We start from the raw sequence: 17500 nt of genomic DNA on the forward strand, positions 1-17500 counted from the left end.
CACACACACACACACACACACACACACACACACACACAGAAATATGCATGAGCATGCATAAAGAGAGTATGCATACAGACGTAGTGTTGTAGCAACGGAGCTGCTGTAATGTGTTTGACTTGTATGTACATTATTGAGTTAGCTCCACTGGAGCCTTTTCCTCAGTGACCAGAGACTGTTGTACACAGGAACATTGGTACCTCTGAGAGGGTACAAACTGTAACCAAATGGGCCCGTAAAAGTCTTAATGATTTCACTGTCTGTGCACGTGACACACTGCACTATACTGTATCTGCGATTGGAGCGAACAATCCGATATTAAAATTGCCTAATGGGTTGGCCGATGACAACCGTGGCCCATGCCCCCCCCCAGTCACTATGACTCAGAAATAACCATATACACTTATAGAGTTCACTATGACTCAGATATAACCATATATAGAGTTCACTATGACTCAGACATAACCATGTATATAGTTCACTATGACTCAGACATAACCATATATAGAGTTCACTATGACTCAGACATAACCATGTATATAGTTCACTATGACTCAGACATAACCATATATAGAGTTCACTATGACTCAGACATAACCATATATAGAGTTCACTATGACTCAGACATAACCATGTAGAGTTCACTATGACTCAGACATAACCATATATAGAGTTCACTATGACTCAGACATAACCATATATAGAGTTCACTATGACTCAGACATAACCATGTAGAGTTCACTATGACTCAGACATAACCATATATAGAGTTCACTATGACTCAGACATAACCATATATAGAGTTCACTATGACTCAGACATAACCATGTAGAGTTCACTATGACTCAGACATAACCATATATAGAGTTCACTATGACTCAGACATAACCATATATAGAGTTCACTATGACTCAGACATAACCATATATAGAGTTCACTATGACTCAGACATAACCATATATAGAGTTCACTATGACTCAGACATAACCATGTAGAGTTCACTATGACTCAGACATAACCATATATAGAGTTCACTATGACTCAGACATAACCATATATAGAGTTCACTATGACTCAGACATAACCATATATAGAGTTCCAACTGCAGCTAAACCCAAATATGGTGAGTCATGCTGACTGTGACAGCATGAAATCAAACCCAAACAAACCGTGTCGTCATGACATCAGACTCAAACAAATCATCATGCAATCAAATACACATGTATAGACTCAAACATGCACTGATGGTATATACCATACACAACATAAGCCAAATGCAATATATGGAGATCAATGCACTGATGTCATACACAAACCAAACGCAACATATGCAATAAGATTCGATTTTCAACATGCACTGATTATTAGATGGGTCGTTTTTTAATTCATCCAATGAAAATGATGATGATGATGATGAACAACACCGATTTGCGCTCGTGTCCCCTGGGTGCCTCTAATACGCCCATATATGGGCATATCGGTCAGATCGGTGGTGCGATGTAGGTGTGAGGGCCGTGTAGCAGGCCGAACTCTAGAGGTGAGGGCCGCGGATAGTGGCCCGAACCTCTAGCACGAGAAAAAAGGCCTTGGCAAGGCAGAGCGACAGACAGAAGATCGGACTGGAAGACAGACAGCCAGCCAGCCAGGCAGACAGACAGGCAGACAGAGGTACTGACTTCATCTCCAGGATCTCCTCCAGCTGTTTGCGTCGGTCCTGCCGCAGCATGCAGAGGTGTCCGTCCCGCTCGTGCAGGCTCTGTTGGGTGGAGGACAGGCGCTGCTTGGTGGCGTCCAGCTCCATGCGCGTCTTCTCCAGCGCCCCCATCAGCTCCTCCAGCTACACACACACACACACACACACACACACACACACACACACACACACACACACACACACACACACACACACACACACACACACACACACACACACACACACACACACACACACACACACACACACACACACACAGGACATGGCCTTAATATCACTTAAACCCTATATGGTTGTCCGGAGTCCCTCAGGGCTTCATACTAGTGAATTTTCAGTTTTCAATCACTGCTCGATCGTCAATTTTCAGCAAAGGTTTTTCCCAAGTGGTTAATAACACACATACACACACGGTAAATTATACTGCTGGTCAGCAGTACTGTATGCAGTGGTGTAAAAAGTACTCAAATGTTTTACTTAAGTAAAAGTATCAATCACCTTTTGTCATTGAACACAAGTGTACAACAAAATTATCTTAATGGCATTACTATTTGTACAGAAAGAGGGTGCAAAACATGATGATGCATGTAAAATGTGTGGCAGAAGAAGAAGAAGAAGAAGAAGAAGAAGAAGAAGAAGAAGAAGAAGAAGAAGAAGAACACACACACAAACACACACACACACACACACACACACACACACACACACAAACACTTGTGCAAAGTTATCAGACACGTGCTTCTATGCACTGCTGAATTTGTGTAACAAAGTGCTACAGAGAGGACAGGTGTTTGTGTTTGTGTGTGTGTGTGTGTGTGTGTGTGTGTGTGTGTGTGTGTGTGTGTGTGTGTGTGTGTGTGTGTGTGTGTGTGTGTGTGTGTGTGTGATTGTATTACTGTACTTGGGAGGGCCAAATGTCCTTACAAGTATAGAAACATGTTAGATGTAGACATATTTTTAGAGATAGGTAGAGTTAGGGAACATGGTATATAAATTAGGTTTACAATTAGGAAAGGGTTCAAGTAGAGTAGAGCGTGCGTGCGTGTCTCCTGTGGTGCTGGCATGCTCCATGAGGGAGAACAAACTAAAAGGACTTGCCCCATAATAATGGCGGCCATTATTAACCCTGAGAGGGGGGGGGGGAAAATTACAGTGGGGTCAGAGGTCAGCAGAGTAACATGGCTGCTGACCTTGGCACTGGAAACGAGGGTCGCATGCCCTCAACCCTCCTTTATCCAACTGCTGACCCCCAGGGGTCCATTGGGGGAGGGGGGGGGTGTTCCAGGGGGAAGAACACTTTTAAGCACTGTGTTATTTTTCGGCTTTTCGAAAAGTAGCCTATCAATGCGTCGCCAAGCGCATTGTGACCTTGTAGATTGGCTACTTTTGAATAGCCGAGAAAAAAAAACCTCTTATGAAGGGGGGCACAAAAACCTTTACAGATGGGGGGGGGGGGGGTCCACGGTCCAAGTACAGAACAATTTGGGGGTCCTTCACATGAAAACGTTTTGAGGACCACGCTTTATCCTGCTCTTCATTCATTCGTCTCCCCACCGCACCCCCACACTCTCTCTGCTCATGCCCTGCGGCCGTGCACCTTCTGTGGTCTCAATCTGAGAGGGTTGTTGGACTGACAGACAGGATGTGACCTCGGGGCTTCATTATCCCAACACAGGAAAGGGTGTAATTGTCTGTCAATAGGATGCAGCTAGAGCAGAAAGCCTCGTGAACCATCATTCCACCGTCATTTATCTGAAACGACGTTTCTGGAGGTTCCTTTACTTCTCTGCTGGTTTGAGACATGATGAGCCGATCAAAATGACAAAGACTATACGGTATACGCAAAGGACAGGATGGATGAAAGATCTGTGAACGAATGAAGGGCGGGGCTCTCTCTTTGCTTGGTGCGAGAAAAGAGAGAGTTTGTGAGTGTGTGGGGGGGGGGGGGGAGAATAGGCATAGGCGCTCCATGGGGTAGGATGTGAATAAAAGGGAACTGGCCCCTTTTATGAAGGGGCCAAATCGTTCACACATTTTCAACACACCCGCCTCTCACTCTCTCTCTCTCTCTCTCTCTCTCCGTTAGCTCTCTAGGTGTGTTTCACAGATGTCAGATAGTGTGCTTTCTCAGTGATCATGAATATCAGATATACGAGGGAGAGAGAGAGAGAGAGAGAGAGAGAGAGAGAGACAGAGACAGAGACAGAGACAGAGACAGAGAGACAGAGAGAAGGAAATAATCACAACGAGAAATGAAACAGGGGGTGCACATAATAGAATCAAATAAAATAAAATAAAATACATAGCATGTTGTTCAGACAGATGCTACTGTATAGGTTCATTGTTTACCTGGTATCCTAGTTTCTTTGAGGCCCTACATTGTTCTCTCTGCAGCATTTTACCTGCGTGACTAATTGATCTCACATTGTCTTGTAAGTTGCTCTGGATAAAGAGCGCCTGCAAAATGCGTACATTGTAAAATTGTATTTGTAAAACAATTGTGCAACAACAACTCTATATGTATCAACTTCCAATAAGCCCATGGATGAATGCTTTTAAATACAGTAGGCACCTATCTCTTCAAGTGTACACACACACACACACACACACACACACACACACACACACACACACACACACACACACACACACACACACACACACACACACCTGTTGACACCCACCATATTTCTATAAACCACTGCGCCCCCCCCCCCCCCTCGCTCAAACGACCACGTATACAAACACAACAGTTATACAGCCCTCCCCAACAACAGCCCAATAACTCCTACCACCCAGGACCCAGGCCTGTGGCCTCACAATCACGTCGTTAATAATGAATACAATGCATTTTAGGGCCTAATCAGGGCCATTTTAGGGGCCTAATCAGCTTAGGGGTGAGCCCTGTGCGTGCTAATTTAGCTCAACTTCAAGGCAAAGCTCCGTGGCCAGGCTAAAAGGCCTGGCTAAGACCGGCCCAAAGCCCCTTATAGTCGCTAAGCTGATTGGGGGCCTCCAGAGACAAGGGCCAAATCCCCTCTTGTCCGTTCGTGTCGGTGTTGCTAGTTCAAAGGCCTAGTTCAAAGCGCGCGAGAGAGAGAGGAAGAGAGAGAGAGGGAGGGGAAGAGAGAGAGGGAGGGGAAGAGAGAGAGAGAGAGAGAGAGAGAGAGAGAGAGAGAGAGAGAGAGAAAACCCCAAAAATAGTTTGAAAACGTCAGTGGTGGAAAGTAACTAAGTACATTTACTTAAGTACTGTACTTAAGTACAATTTTGAGGTGTTTTTACTTTAGGGGTATTTCCAAATACTTTTACTTCTACTCCACTGCATCTCAGAGGCAAATATTATACTTTTACTCCACTACAATTATTTGAAAACTTTAGTTACTAGTTACTTTGCAGATATAAATGATTACATTATAGAACATACATTAACCACTTTAGCCCTATTTCATACATAGGCTGTTATAAACATTATAAAAATTTTAGTACTTTTACTTTTGGTACTTTAAGTACATTTTGATACCAATACTTTTGTACATTTACTCAAGTAAAGTTTTTATTCCGGACTTTTACTTTGTAACAGAGTACTTCTACATTGCAGTATTGATACTTTTACTTAAGTAAAACATTTGAGTACTTTTTCCACCACTGGAAAACGTGAAAAACTCCCATATTTACTGGGTGAAGTGCAAACACTGTGCAAACACAGCAGCAAAATGTGTGAGAGCTGTTGTGACAGCAGACGGATGTCCGATGGAATACAATCACCATAAGAGACCGTTTATTTTATTAGCTTATTATTTTAGTTTTGTGTCGGCTACGCTTCACTATGTGAGGTTGAAATATGACCCTGCTCTTCTGTTTTCTACAGGAATATTATCATTAACTGTGCATACATTTGTTTTGGTTTGTTTTATTGTTTGTTTTTTATAACAAAAAATCCACTTTGAATTGAATTGGGAATGACAGAGAGAGAGAGAGAGAGAGAGAGAGAGAGAGAGAGAGAGAGAGAGAGAGAGAGAGAGAGAGAGAGAGAGAGAGACCGGTTGGGGACAAGGAAGGGACAATTGGGGGGTTCAACAGGAGGAAAGAAAAGAAAAGAGGAGAGGAGAGAGAGAGAGAGAGAGAGAGAGAGAGAGAGAGAGAGAGAGAGAGAGAGCTAGAGGATTGGGGGTGAGAGTGTCTGAGCGCTGAGCAGACAGAGGTGTGAGGGAGCAGTGACCCGGGGCATTAGCCATGCTCTACTTTAGCGGGTCAGGCCGATGGGAGGAGGTATCGGGGCATTACACATCATGAGACTGATTACTGTGGGTCACAGGGCTAGAGAGCGGGGGCAGCCAACCGGAGAACAGCAGGAAATTATGTGAGAATAATATGACGCTGGCAGGGAAATAACTCTGAAACTGTGCCAGGGTCAGGTGATGTTTTATTAAGCCATTCAATCCGGGAACGCATCTAGTGTCATTTTAGGTTTTTTTACAAGCTCGTAGCATGACGTAGCATTTTGAAAAATCTTGCAAATTTGTGCAAATCTTTGAATATACATACTGTATTTTTTTTAAAGCGATTTTTTTTACTCAAATCTTTGCTTCTGGGGATTCTATAAATGTCTTCTAAATCCTAATTTATTTATTTTTACTTATTTAATTATGTTGCTATATCAGTGGTATAAAAATGTATGTGTCCACCCCATCTCAAAATATTTTGTTCCAGGGACCCCGAGAACCAAAGACTTGAGTTAAACATGTGTATACAGTATATATATTCAAAGATTTGCAAACATTTTCATGTTTTCCCCCCCCAAAAAATAGCAGATCTACAAGCTCATAGCGCGGCACTCGGTGCCGTGCTATAAGCTTGTAGATCTGCTATTTTTGAATAGCCAAAAGACATCTAAAGTGACACAGATGCGTTCCCGGCCTGAATGGGTTAAAGACCTGGCTGGTTCCCTCTCTCCTCCTTATTCCCTCTCAATGCAGTTCATTTCAGTTCAATTCAAAAGGGGATTTTTTTGGGTATATTATGGGAAAGCATTTGTTTACAAATAAAACAATCAAAACTAATACATGTATATACAATTAGAATTGAAAAAATAAATGTGTTAAAAAGTCCACAGTAAGTGATTAAGTGATTTTCTTTGTTTTGTTTAGTCAAAAGAAATAACTTAAATAGCCTACCTCTAGATTCTGATAGTGATCATTGCTATAGAGCAGGGGTCTTCAACAGGGGGCAAAGTCTTTGTGTGATAGGAACTTCTTTTTACATGAACAACTTGAACCCTAGAATCCCTATTCTGAGGGGAACATTCGCCGAAAATAGCAGATCCACAAGCTCACAACGACTCGCAACGCCTCGCTTGTAGATCGGCTATTTTCGGTCAAGAGGTTTGGTGTAGAGGGGGGAAAAGAGCAGACCAAGTATAGAGCCAAAGTTCAAGTTTACTAAGTATTGACGGTTTAAGTGGTTAATGTCTTGAAAATACAGTATATGAAGCTATCTATGAAATCTAACAAGAATTTTTATCTGCAACACAATTGTATACAATATAGTGGGGGTCCCTGCTTCATCTCTCTCTCAGCTAAGGGGTCCTTGGCCTGAAAACGTTGAAGACCCCTGGTATAGAGTGTTGGGGTCTCCCTGTCTCTCCAGCTCTTTAGTAAACAGAAAATACATGTTCAGGTCGTAATACCAGTTTCATTCAATCAGGAGGGAGAACTAATACAGGATACATACAGGATAAAACAAGTGAGATTGGAAGTGACGAAACAAAAAATTATTGGATCTGGAACACTATGGAATTGAAGCTGATGGATGTGTTCTCTGTGCATATAATGCAAATAGTCATCTTTAACCATTTAAAACTGTGAACGCATCTGTGTAACCACTTAAACCCTTATTTTATACTTTGGCTATTCAAAAATAGCAGATCTACAAGCTCATAGCGTGGCACCGCGTGCTGCGCTACGAGCTTGTAGATCTGCTATTTTTGAAAAATCGCGTGCAAATCTTTGAATATTTTTTTTAAAGCAAACATTTTAACTCAAATCTTTGCTTCTGGGGGTCCCTGGAACAAAACATTTTCAGATGGGGGTCTGCGGCCAAATACAGATAATTTTGGAGGTCCTTGACATGAAAAAGTTTGAGAACCACTGATATACAGTAGCAACATAGGTTTTTCAGAAAACTGTTAAGGATTTAGAAAACATTTTGTAGAATCGGGATCTCAGGCCTTAATGTATTAAGGCAGAGACCCCTGTCACAACAGCTCACAAATCTCTCATCCACTTCCCACTCTGTCATTGTGGGGGGAAAATACAGCAGCAGCAGCAGCAGCCATAGAGCTGTTGTTAGCTGTTAGCGGTCGTTAGCTGACTATAGCGCTGTGCGTTGTTGACTGTGCGTGTTGGTACAATGCGCTGACAGCTTAGCTGTGAGCGTCGCCACTGTGGAGTGGCCCCGCGAGTGCCAGGCCCAACAACACAGCGTTTTATTTCGTTTCATATTTTCCCGTGTCGACAAGCGTGACTGTGACTTTTGTTCGAGTGCTTTTGAAGGTCGAACCGCATATGCCTGGATAGTTACAAGTGTCCCTGTATTGGATTAGAATATAGGGCTGAAATCTTTGCATGTGGACAAAATGACTTCTCGGGGAGTGTTTGCAGAATGTGAACCTTTGAGCCGTTGGTGTAGCCTATTCACACGTGCAATTTGTCTCACATAATAGGGATTTTTCTGCCTTTCTTGATGGATACAGTAGACTGACAGGAAATGGGGAGAGAGAGATGGGGAGTGACACGCAGCAAAAGGTCGTCGGGATTGGGATTTGAACCCACGGCACGCGTGCCCGGACCGCTACGCCAGCCCTCCGGGTCATACATGTATCGTTTAACCCATTAAGACCTGGGACGCATCTGTGTCATTTTTTGGATTTGAGCTAAAAAGCATTGTTTTACACTTTGGCTATTCGAAAATAGAAGATATACAAGCTCATGTGCCGCGCTATGAGCTTGTAGATCTACTATTTTTGAAAAATCGAAAAAAAAAAAAGCGAACATTTGTAACTCAAATCTTTATTTCTGGGGGTCCCTGGAACAAAATATTTTGAGATGGGGGTCCGCGGCCAAATACATTTTGGGGTCCTTGACATGAAAATGTAGGTGTCCGTGAACGCAGCAGTAGGCCGTTTTATGATATACTGTATAATCCATAGTTTTATATCGTCCAAAAAAACTGTTACTTTTCATCATTCAAATTCAAAAATAGAAAAAATTGTGGATCTGCTACTTTTGATGCTTTTTGACGCTGTAGTTATGATCAAGAAGGGCGTTAACACATTGCCTGCCAAGAACACATATATGCGTTCTTAACACATTGACTGCCAGAGTTTATTCATAATGTACTCACCCCTGTGCCAGCAATTTGCGTGTTTTTTAATTTTTTAATTTTGTAATTTTTCATTCAAATAAATTCTCTGATTGTGGTGTTAAGCACATATGACAGTTCCACCAGTAGAGAGCAGCAAATCCACACATTGATCACCTCGCTCGCCCCCTCCCAAACAGGCCCACGTCACATCCGGTCATTCACCGGATGTTATGTTTTCAACAATCCCTGGTCCGCTGATCGGCCTGAAAATGATGTGATACACGACGACGATGACTGTTAGTCACCCGGACCAAAGAAAATAGAAGTTGAGCTGTCCGTTCGTTTTTTATACCGTGTGAAAAACCGTGTTTTTCCCTATTCTGGCCGAAAATGACCGGAGAAAAACAATGTGACCCGGAAATGAAATCTGCGTTATACATCCGGCTCCGGGTGAGTGTGACGTAAGTGGAAAACGAAAGTGCTGATGAGAAATAAACAGAGCTGTGCGATCACAGATTAAACAATGAAAATTCAAAAGAACGCATCAATGCGTTCTTTTGAATTGCTGGCATGCAAGCGATGGATTTGAAAGAACGCATCAATGCGATCTTGGCAATCAATGTGTTAAGTGATTAAGTGATTACGCTAGAGGGCGCTCGTCGGCAACCTACTGTATGAATGATCCCTTGACTGCGAGAAATTGATAGAAGCAGAAATTACGTGACGTCATCCCCAAAAAAAGACTGTTCACTCCCATTTTATGAGATTTACAAAAACACATTTCTTTTCTTTATTTTTTTGAGAAAACGAGCCTTATTCAACTGCCAATAACAACAGAACGGACGATCGCGGTTAAAATGTTTTTGTTCCGGTGGATAAGCAGAGACCCTCCCCCTCCCCCCGGACATGTTGCCTTTGTTTACATCCGTGTCCACATCGTGGCTTTCCGTGGGTCTCCATGGATCGTCAAAATAAGGTAAAAACACTGGCAAGGATGATGAATGAATTAATGAATTCCTGGCAGTCAATGTATTAATTTCCCCAAAAAACAACACAAGAAGTTACAGAATACGGGAGATAAGAGGTTTCTGCCCCCCCGACAGCGACAACGGCAATATATCCTTATGGTCGTAACCTCACGGAGCGCCACCGTGCGTGGGACTATTGTTTGATAAACACGGTCGTTCACGCTGCATAATAAAAGTACACACAGCACGCCATAAACGAGGGGGCCTTGTAGCTTTATGAGCCGTGCCAGTATAATCAGAAGAAGCAGATTAGGAAAACAAGCTAGCGGTTAGCGTTGGCTCCCATCGAACCATGTTCTCACACACACACCGACCCGCCCGCCTCGTCTCAAACTGTGTATATTTAGCTAGGTTTCATCCACTGTGGTCTGATAGACCCTCTCCTTTCATCCCCTCTCCTCTGACTCTTGTTTCCGCTGCTGCTCTGGTCCGCTGCGGCGGCCAGGGGGCCCCACCGCCGCACCCATGCCAGAGTTTTTGGGGGTTTGGTGCCGATCACGATTTGGGAGAGAGTCCTAGACCCCCCCCCCCCCCCCGCCCCCGCCCCCGATTACCCATGTTTTTTTGACCGATAATTTGTATTAACACATTAAAGCCGGGAACGCATCTGTGTCATTTTTAGATTTCTTTGGCTATTCAAAAATAGCAGATCTACAAGCTCATAGCGGGGCACAGAGCGGTGCCGTGCTATGAGCTTGTAGATCTGCTATTTTTTTTAAATCTTGAACATTTGTGCAAATCTATGAATATTATATATATATGTTTAAAGGTAACATTTTTGACTCAAATCTTTGCTTCTGGGGGTCCCCTGGAACAAAAATATTTTCAGATGGGGGTCATGGGGGTAGAAGTTATATGCCAAATGCATATCACTTTTGGAGTCCTTCACATGAAAAAGTCTGAGAACCACTGATATAGCCACATACGTTTTTTTCAGAAAACTGATGTGGTGACTGATGAAGACTATGTAGATGTGTTCCCGGATTGAATGGGTTAAAAAAATACATTAACTCTATAACTGCCAAAGACGTTTATAAACGTCTTTGAGAAATTAGCTGTTGCCTGCCAAAGACGTATAAAAACGTCTTGGAAAAAAAAAAAAAAAAAAAAACTTTTTTCAAAAAAAAAAAATTTCTAAAAAGATTCTCTAATTATTTAGTATTGACACCTTTTCGATATTCCAAACGAATAAGGAGATAACAATTTCCAAAGATTTGCTGCTCCATCCACTTCAATGTTAAAATTGAAACGGACAAACAATTCACAATGTTTTTTGGTTTGAAACCACTGGTTTTGAGCTATTTTCAAACATCAAACAACACATGACAACAAGGTCAAATTGACCTCGTTGACATTTGTGAAACCACACCTGAATCTCATCTGTGATTAGAAATTTTCTGGGGATCAATCATACTTGAGAAAAATATTTTGTGGCTATGCGAAAAGGTACCAAAATCGGTCAAAACCCTGGCAGAGGCTACAGACTGTTCTGAAAAAACTCTGGCAGGGTAAGAGTTAAGAACTCCTTTTTTTTTTAAGAAAGAAAGAAAGAAAGAAAGAAAGAAAGAAAGAAAGAAAGAAAGAAAGAAAGAACAAAATCTTCAAATTAATTTGAAAAACTATTTGAGAACATTTAACTTAACTCATTGAGTGCCAATGACGTCGCAGACGTCACGTTTTTCATAAGCCCAGAGTGCCAATGACGTCTGAGACGTCATGGAAAAAAAAAAAAAAAAAAAAAAAAAAAAACTCAAAAAAATATCTTTTTTTTTTTTTTTTTTTTTTTTTTGAAAAAAAAGGTTCAGAACCCAAGATATGATGATTTGAAGATTTGCTGCTCCATTCACTTCTTGTTTAACTTTTTAACTGAAAAGGCTGTATCTCGGCTCCAAAGCACTTTTTTTTTACAATGTATTTTTGGCCTTGGCACAGGGGTGATATAGCCAGAAATATTTTTGGCACTGAATGAGTTCTTAATAAGAACACAAAATAAATAGAAAATGTTTTGAACATTTGTATTTAACCACTTAAACATTTAGCCCTATTCAAACAAAACATAGCCGATCTACAAGCGCAAAACAAAGCTACATGATGTGAGCTTGTAGATCTGCTATTTTGGAAAGAAAAAAATCTAAAGGTTGAAAATCGGGGGGACGTAATTGCAGATACTGATACCAAAAAGTAAAACAATGTCTGATATATCGGCCAAACCGATATACATATATAGCCTATATTTCGGTCAGGCTCTAGCTGTGGTCGCTTTCTTTGTCTTCATCCAAACGGGTGCGAGACAGAATGATCGAGAAAGAGCAGTGGTGGAAAAAGTACTCAAATGTTTTATTAAGTAAAAGTATCAATACTGCAATGTAGAAATCCATTCAAAATGTACCTGAGTAAAAGTATAAAAGTATTGGCATCAAAATGTACTCAAAGTACCAAAAGTAAAAGTACTCATTATGCAAAATGTCCCATTTCAAGTTTTCAAATGTATACAAATCTTTTGAAAATAGCAGATCTACAAGCTTGTAGATCGGCTATTTTCAAATGGCCAAAATGTATGGGGCTGAAGTGGTTAATGTATGTTTTGTAATAATAATCAAATCTACAAACTAACTAACTAAAGTTTTCAAATAATTGTAGTGGAGTAAAAGTACAATATTTGCCTCTGAGATGTAGTGGAGTAGAAGTAAAAGTATTGGAAAATTTAAATACTAAAGTAAAGTACAAATTCCATCAAAATTGTACTTAAATTCAGTACTTGAGTACATGTACTTAATTACTTTCCACCACTGATAAAGAGACTAACAGAGAGAGAGAGACAGAGAGAGACAGAGAGAGACATAGAGAAAGAGAGAGTGTATGAGGCAAAACAGCCACCGTTCTGCCTCAGAACGTCCATACTGGCTGTAACCGCTGATTGCTCTCATGTTACCGGTGTCAGTCATAAGTAATGCAGGGTCATTCTCATTCAGATGCACGCTCACACTGGGAGGAAACACACTCCCTGGTTCTGTTGCTCTTTCCCACCGCCGGGAGACACACACTCGCATGCACAAGCACACACACACTTATAATTTGGACCGCTAAATGAGGCCGGCATGCAGACCATCAGTCAGACAGACAGACAGACAGACAGACAGACAGTGTTGATTTCGTCGACTAAAACTATGACGAAAAATGTTCGTCAACTACCTTTTTTCACTGACGAAAACGAAATAAAAACTAAGCTATGATGACTAAAACTAAGACTAAATATATTGGCAATTTCGTCAACAAATAAAAACTAGACTAAAATGTTAGGGAGGGACTAGTGGAGAAGAGATCCAGTAGAACTAAAAGACACGTAATTTTATGTTTGGTTGCGCTCAGGTCTCAGCAGATCTACAAGCTCACAACACGTCGCATCGGCTATTTTCAACATGCAACCCAGTGTAAAATCAGCCATTACGACGCTATCAAGGCACCGCCAACATACATTTTAGTCGACTAAATCAACTGTAGATTTAGTCGACTAAAACTAGACTAACAGTAAAACATTTCAGATGACTAAAATATGACTAAAACTAAATGGAATTTGATTCAAAAGACTATGACTAAAACCAAATCAAAATTTTCTGTCAAAGTCAACACTGACAGACAGACAGACAGACAGACAGAGACCAGTTAGGCAAAACTGGGTTGTCTGAACAGTGAAAACTAGAGACAATGGACTCAACAGGTATGTGCACCCGTACACAGTGATGGAAGAGGTACTCAAATGTTTTACTTAAGTAAAAGTATTCAATACCCTATTGTAGAAATACTCTGTTACAAGTAAAATTCCGGTATTCAAAATGTACTTGAGTACCAAAAGTAAAAATTACTCATTATGCAGAATGTCCCATTTCACAAGTTTTCAAATGTATAAAAATCTTTTGAAAATAGCAGATCTACAAGCTCACAATGCGCTGCGTACAATGCGTTGTTGCGTACAATGCGTTGCGACTATTTTCGGCTATTTTCAAATGGCCAAAATATAGGGCTGAAGTAGTTAATGTATGTTTTGTAATAATAATCAAAATCTACAAACTAGTAACTAAAGCTTTCAAATAAATGTAGTGGAGTAAAAAGAACAATATTTGGCTCTAAGATGTAGTGGAGTAGAAGTAAAAGTATTAGAAATTGGAAATGCTGAAGAAAGTAAAAATACTGGCGAAAGACCAGTTAGGCAAAACGGGGTTGTCTGAACAGTGAAAACTAGAGACAATGGACTCAACGAGTATGTGCACCCGACCCTTACATGAATCAATTTTGATCAGGCATCCACGTGTACACACATGTACATGTACTGTACGCACGCACGCACGCACGTCACACACACACACACACACACACACACACACACACACACACACACACACACACACACACACACACACACACACACACACACACACACACACACACACACACACACACACACACACACACACACAATTGTTACACACAATATAGTTGGCATACAGACACCAAATCATGGATAAAGGAAACAACGCCTTCTCCAAATTGAGCGGCTTCCTATAATAACTGATTCTGACTGAGCAGCACCTTGCTGACTGCATGGCCCTCCTTTTGGGGCGAGCGTGCACGCACGCACACACGCACACACGCACACACGCACACATATTTTCAAAGACGGGCTCGAAGTGCCGACAGCAAAGTGACAAGAGAGACAGGAAATCCTGGAAGACATCCAACTTTATAAGACTGGGTTTAAAGTTTCACTCTATAGGAAGAGAAAGGAGAACCATAGGTTTGGAGAAAAATGCAGGAGGAAGGTCAGACAGATAAGACAGAAAGGAAGTCCTCCATTTCCATTGTTAGTCGTCACCTGCCTGTAGTTACACCTTTAACCACATGGAGGTGCAATTTTTGACATAGTGTAGCGAACCTGAGGTGAGTGGGTTAGCAAGGTGGAGGTTACTGCTGTTTCTCAACGTGGGGTCTGGGGACCCCCCAGGGGTCCTCGAAAGGGTTCCAGGGGGTCTCCCCCGCTAAATTAATGATAGTTTGGAATGAAATGGACCCTTCCAGGGCTGTAGCTCTGTGAAGGACCCTTATACGGGTCCATTTGGTTCCATTATACACTCCCACTTGCGCAGCAAAATTACCACTAAGGGGTTTACAGTATATATTGGTCTAATGCATATCAAACTGTTGGTCCTTCAATTTAAAGGCATTGTACGTAACTTTTTCCTGTGTCAAAACAATATTTAGCACCACACCACAGGGAAATAATGGGTAAAAAAAAGCGTATTTAGGCTTTTGTTTTGCTATGTAAACACAGGCCTACCGGCGTATATTTGTTTGTTTGCTTGTGTGCATGTGGCAGCTCATCTGTCGTGTTTCTGCGTGTGTGTGTCTGTGTGTGTGTGTGTGTGTGTGTGTGTGTGTGTGTGTGTGTGTGTGTGTGCGCGTGTGCGCGCGTGTGTACGCGTGTGCCTATGCGTGTGCGCATGCGTGCAACGTGTTACGTCATATGAACCTCTATCTGGGCCTCGGAGCGAGCTGCCTCCTCCTGAGCCCACAGCGCCTCCCTGTGGGCGGAGGTGTTCATGCTCTCCCTCAGCGCGCGCTCCAGCTCCTTGATCCGCTCCGTGGTCTCCCACATGGCATCCTGGGAAGATGAGGGGGGGGGGAGCTAAGTGTGGGGAGGGGGAGGGGGGGCACAGGAGCGTTCGTAGGGGGGGGGGTAGAGGGCATGGGGGGGGAGGGGGAGGGGGTGAAGGAGAGCAGAAAGCCAGGGGGAGAGGGAGAGAACGTCTGCCTTTGAGTACATTGGTATTTGGGGTGGTGGGGGGGGGTGAGAGGACACAACTCCACACTCAAAGGAAACTTTCTGGGGAAGTTTGGGAGAATGATGTGGAGTTAAGTGAGCAGCGTGTGCATGTGTGTGTGTGTGTGTGTGTGTGTGTGTGTGTGTGTGTGTGTGTGTGTGTGTGTGTGTGTGTGTGTGTGTGACTGTGTGTGTGTGTGTGTGTGTGTGTGTGTGTGTGTGTGTGTGTGTGTGTGTGTGTGTGTGTGTGTGTGTGTGTGTGTGTGTGTGTGTGTGTGTGTGTGTGTGTTATTGTATTACTGTACTTGTGAGGGCCAAATGTCCTTACAAGTATAGAAACATTTTAGATGTAGACAGATTTTTAGAGATAGGTTAGAGTTAGGGAACATGGTATATACAGTAGGTTTACAATGAACCCATTAAGACCTGAAGCCGATTCTACTAATGTCTACTAAATCCCAACAGTTGTCTAAACAAATTATGTTGCTATAATATCAGTGGTTCTCAAACTTTTTCATAATTATCAAGGACCCCCAAAATGATATGTATTTGGCCGTGGACCCCCATCTCAAAATATTTGGTTCCAGGGAGGGACCCCCCAAAAGCAAAGATTTGAGTTAAAAAAAATGTTCGCTTTAAAAGAATACATATATTCACAGATTGGCCCACATTTTCTAAACTATTCAAAAATAGCAGATCTACAAGCTCATAGCGCGGCACTCGGTGCCGCGCTATGAGCTTGTATATCTGCTATTTTTGATTAGCCAAAGTGTAAAATAATGCTTTTTTTAAGCTGAAATCAAAAAATTACACAGATGCGTCCCAGGTATTAATGGGTTAAGAAAGGATTCAGGTAGAGTAGAGGTTAGGATTAGGTATTTATTTAGAGGTTATAGGTTTAGGTGTTAGGAGGGGGGTTAGATGCGACAATGCGTCGCAAAGTGTCCCCCCCATAGAACATGGACGCTGGGCTCAGAGCATGTGTACAGAATGCTCGTTTGAGTTAAATTAACTGCGATTATTTGACGGTGAAGGAACACAGACCTGCGCCGGAGAGAAGAGAGATAAGCGGCAGAAAGTGTGAGTAAGTGCTATGACCTCACTGACGTGTGTGTGTGTGTGTGTGTGTGTGTGTGTGTGTGTGTGTGTGTGTGTGTGTGTGTGTGTGTGTGTGTGTGTGTGTGTGTGTGTGTGTGTGTGTGTGTGTGTGTGTGTGTGGCCTCTCTGTCACCTACAGCGAAAAAGGATCTTTCTCCTCACCGGACTGATGGAGCTGTGAAAGAAAACATTGGACTGAAATAATAAACCCTCCCATCCCATTTCTCTCTCTCTCTCTCTCTCTCTCTCCCTCTCCCTCTCACCTTCCCTCTCTCTCCCTCAATCTCTCCCTCTCTCTCTCTCCCACTCCTTCCTCAGCTCACTCGGCCCACACGAGTTCACACGTTCACACTTTTCTCGGGCTGTACAGGTCGGCGTTTGTGCGTGGGCTCACACAAAAAGTTCCCCCCGTTTTCAACAGCGGGACGAGGAAACATTAAACACACATTTTGAGTTCCTTCTCATCGTAAGAATCAAAATACA

The 17500-nt window shown here is 42.3% G+C and overlaps 1 protein-coding gene across 1 annotated transcript in view; it reads right to left on the reverse strand.

The window, feature by feature from the left end:
* Positions 1-17500, reverse strand: part of LOC308096368 (ERC protein 2-like) — a gene marked incomplete at both ends in the record, with an annotated part of 339729 nt that overhangs the window by 105909 nt on the left and 216320 nt on the right. The window contains 2 exon segments of the mRNA XM_080443792.1: positions 1673-1837; positions 15629-15784. Coding sequence (XP_080299918.1) covers positions 1673-1837; positions 15629-15784 — 321 coding nt within the window.

Source organism: Gymnoscopelus braueri (genome assembly GCF_963280865.1).
Source record: "Gymnoscopelus braueri genome assembly, chromosome: 12".
Classification (NCBI taxonomy): domain Eukaryota; kingdom Metazoa; phylum Chordata; class Actinopteri; order Myctophiformes; family Myctophidae; genus Gymnoscopelus; species Gymnoscopelus braueri.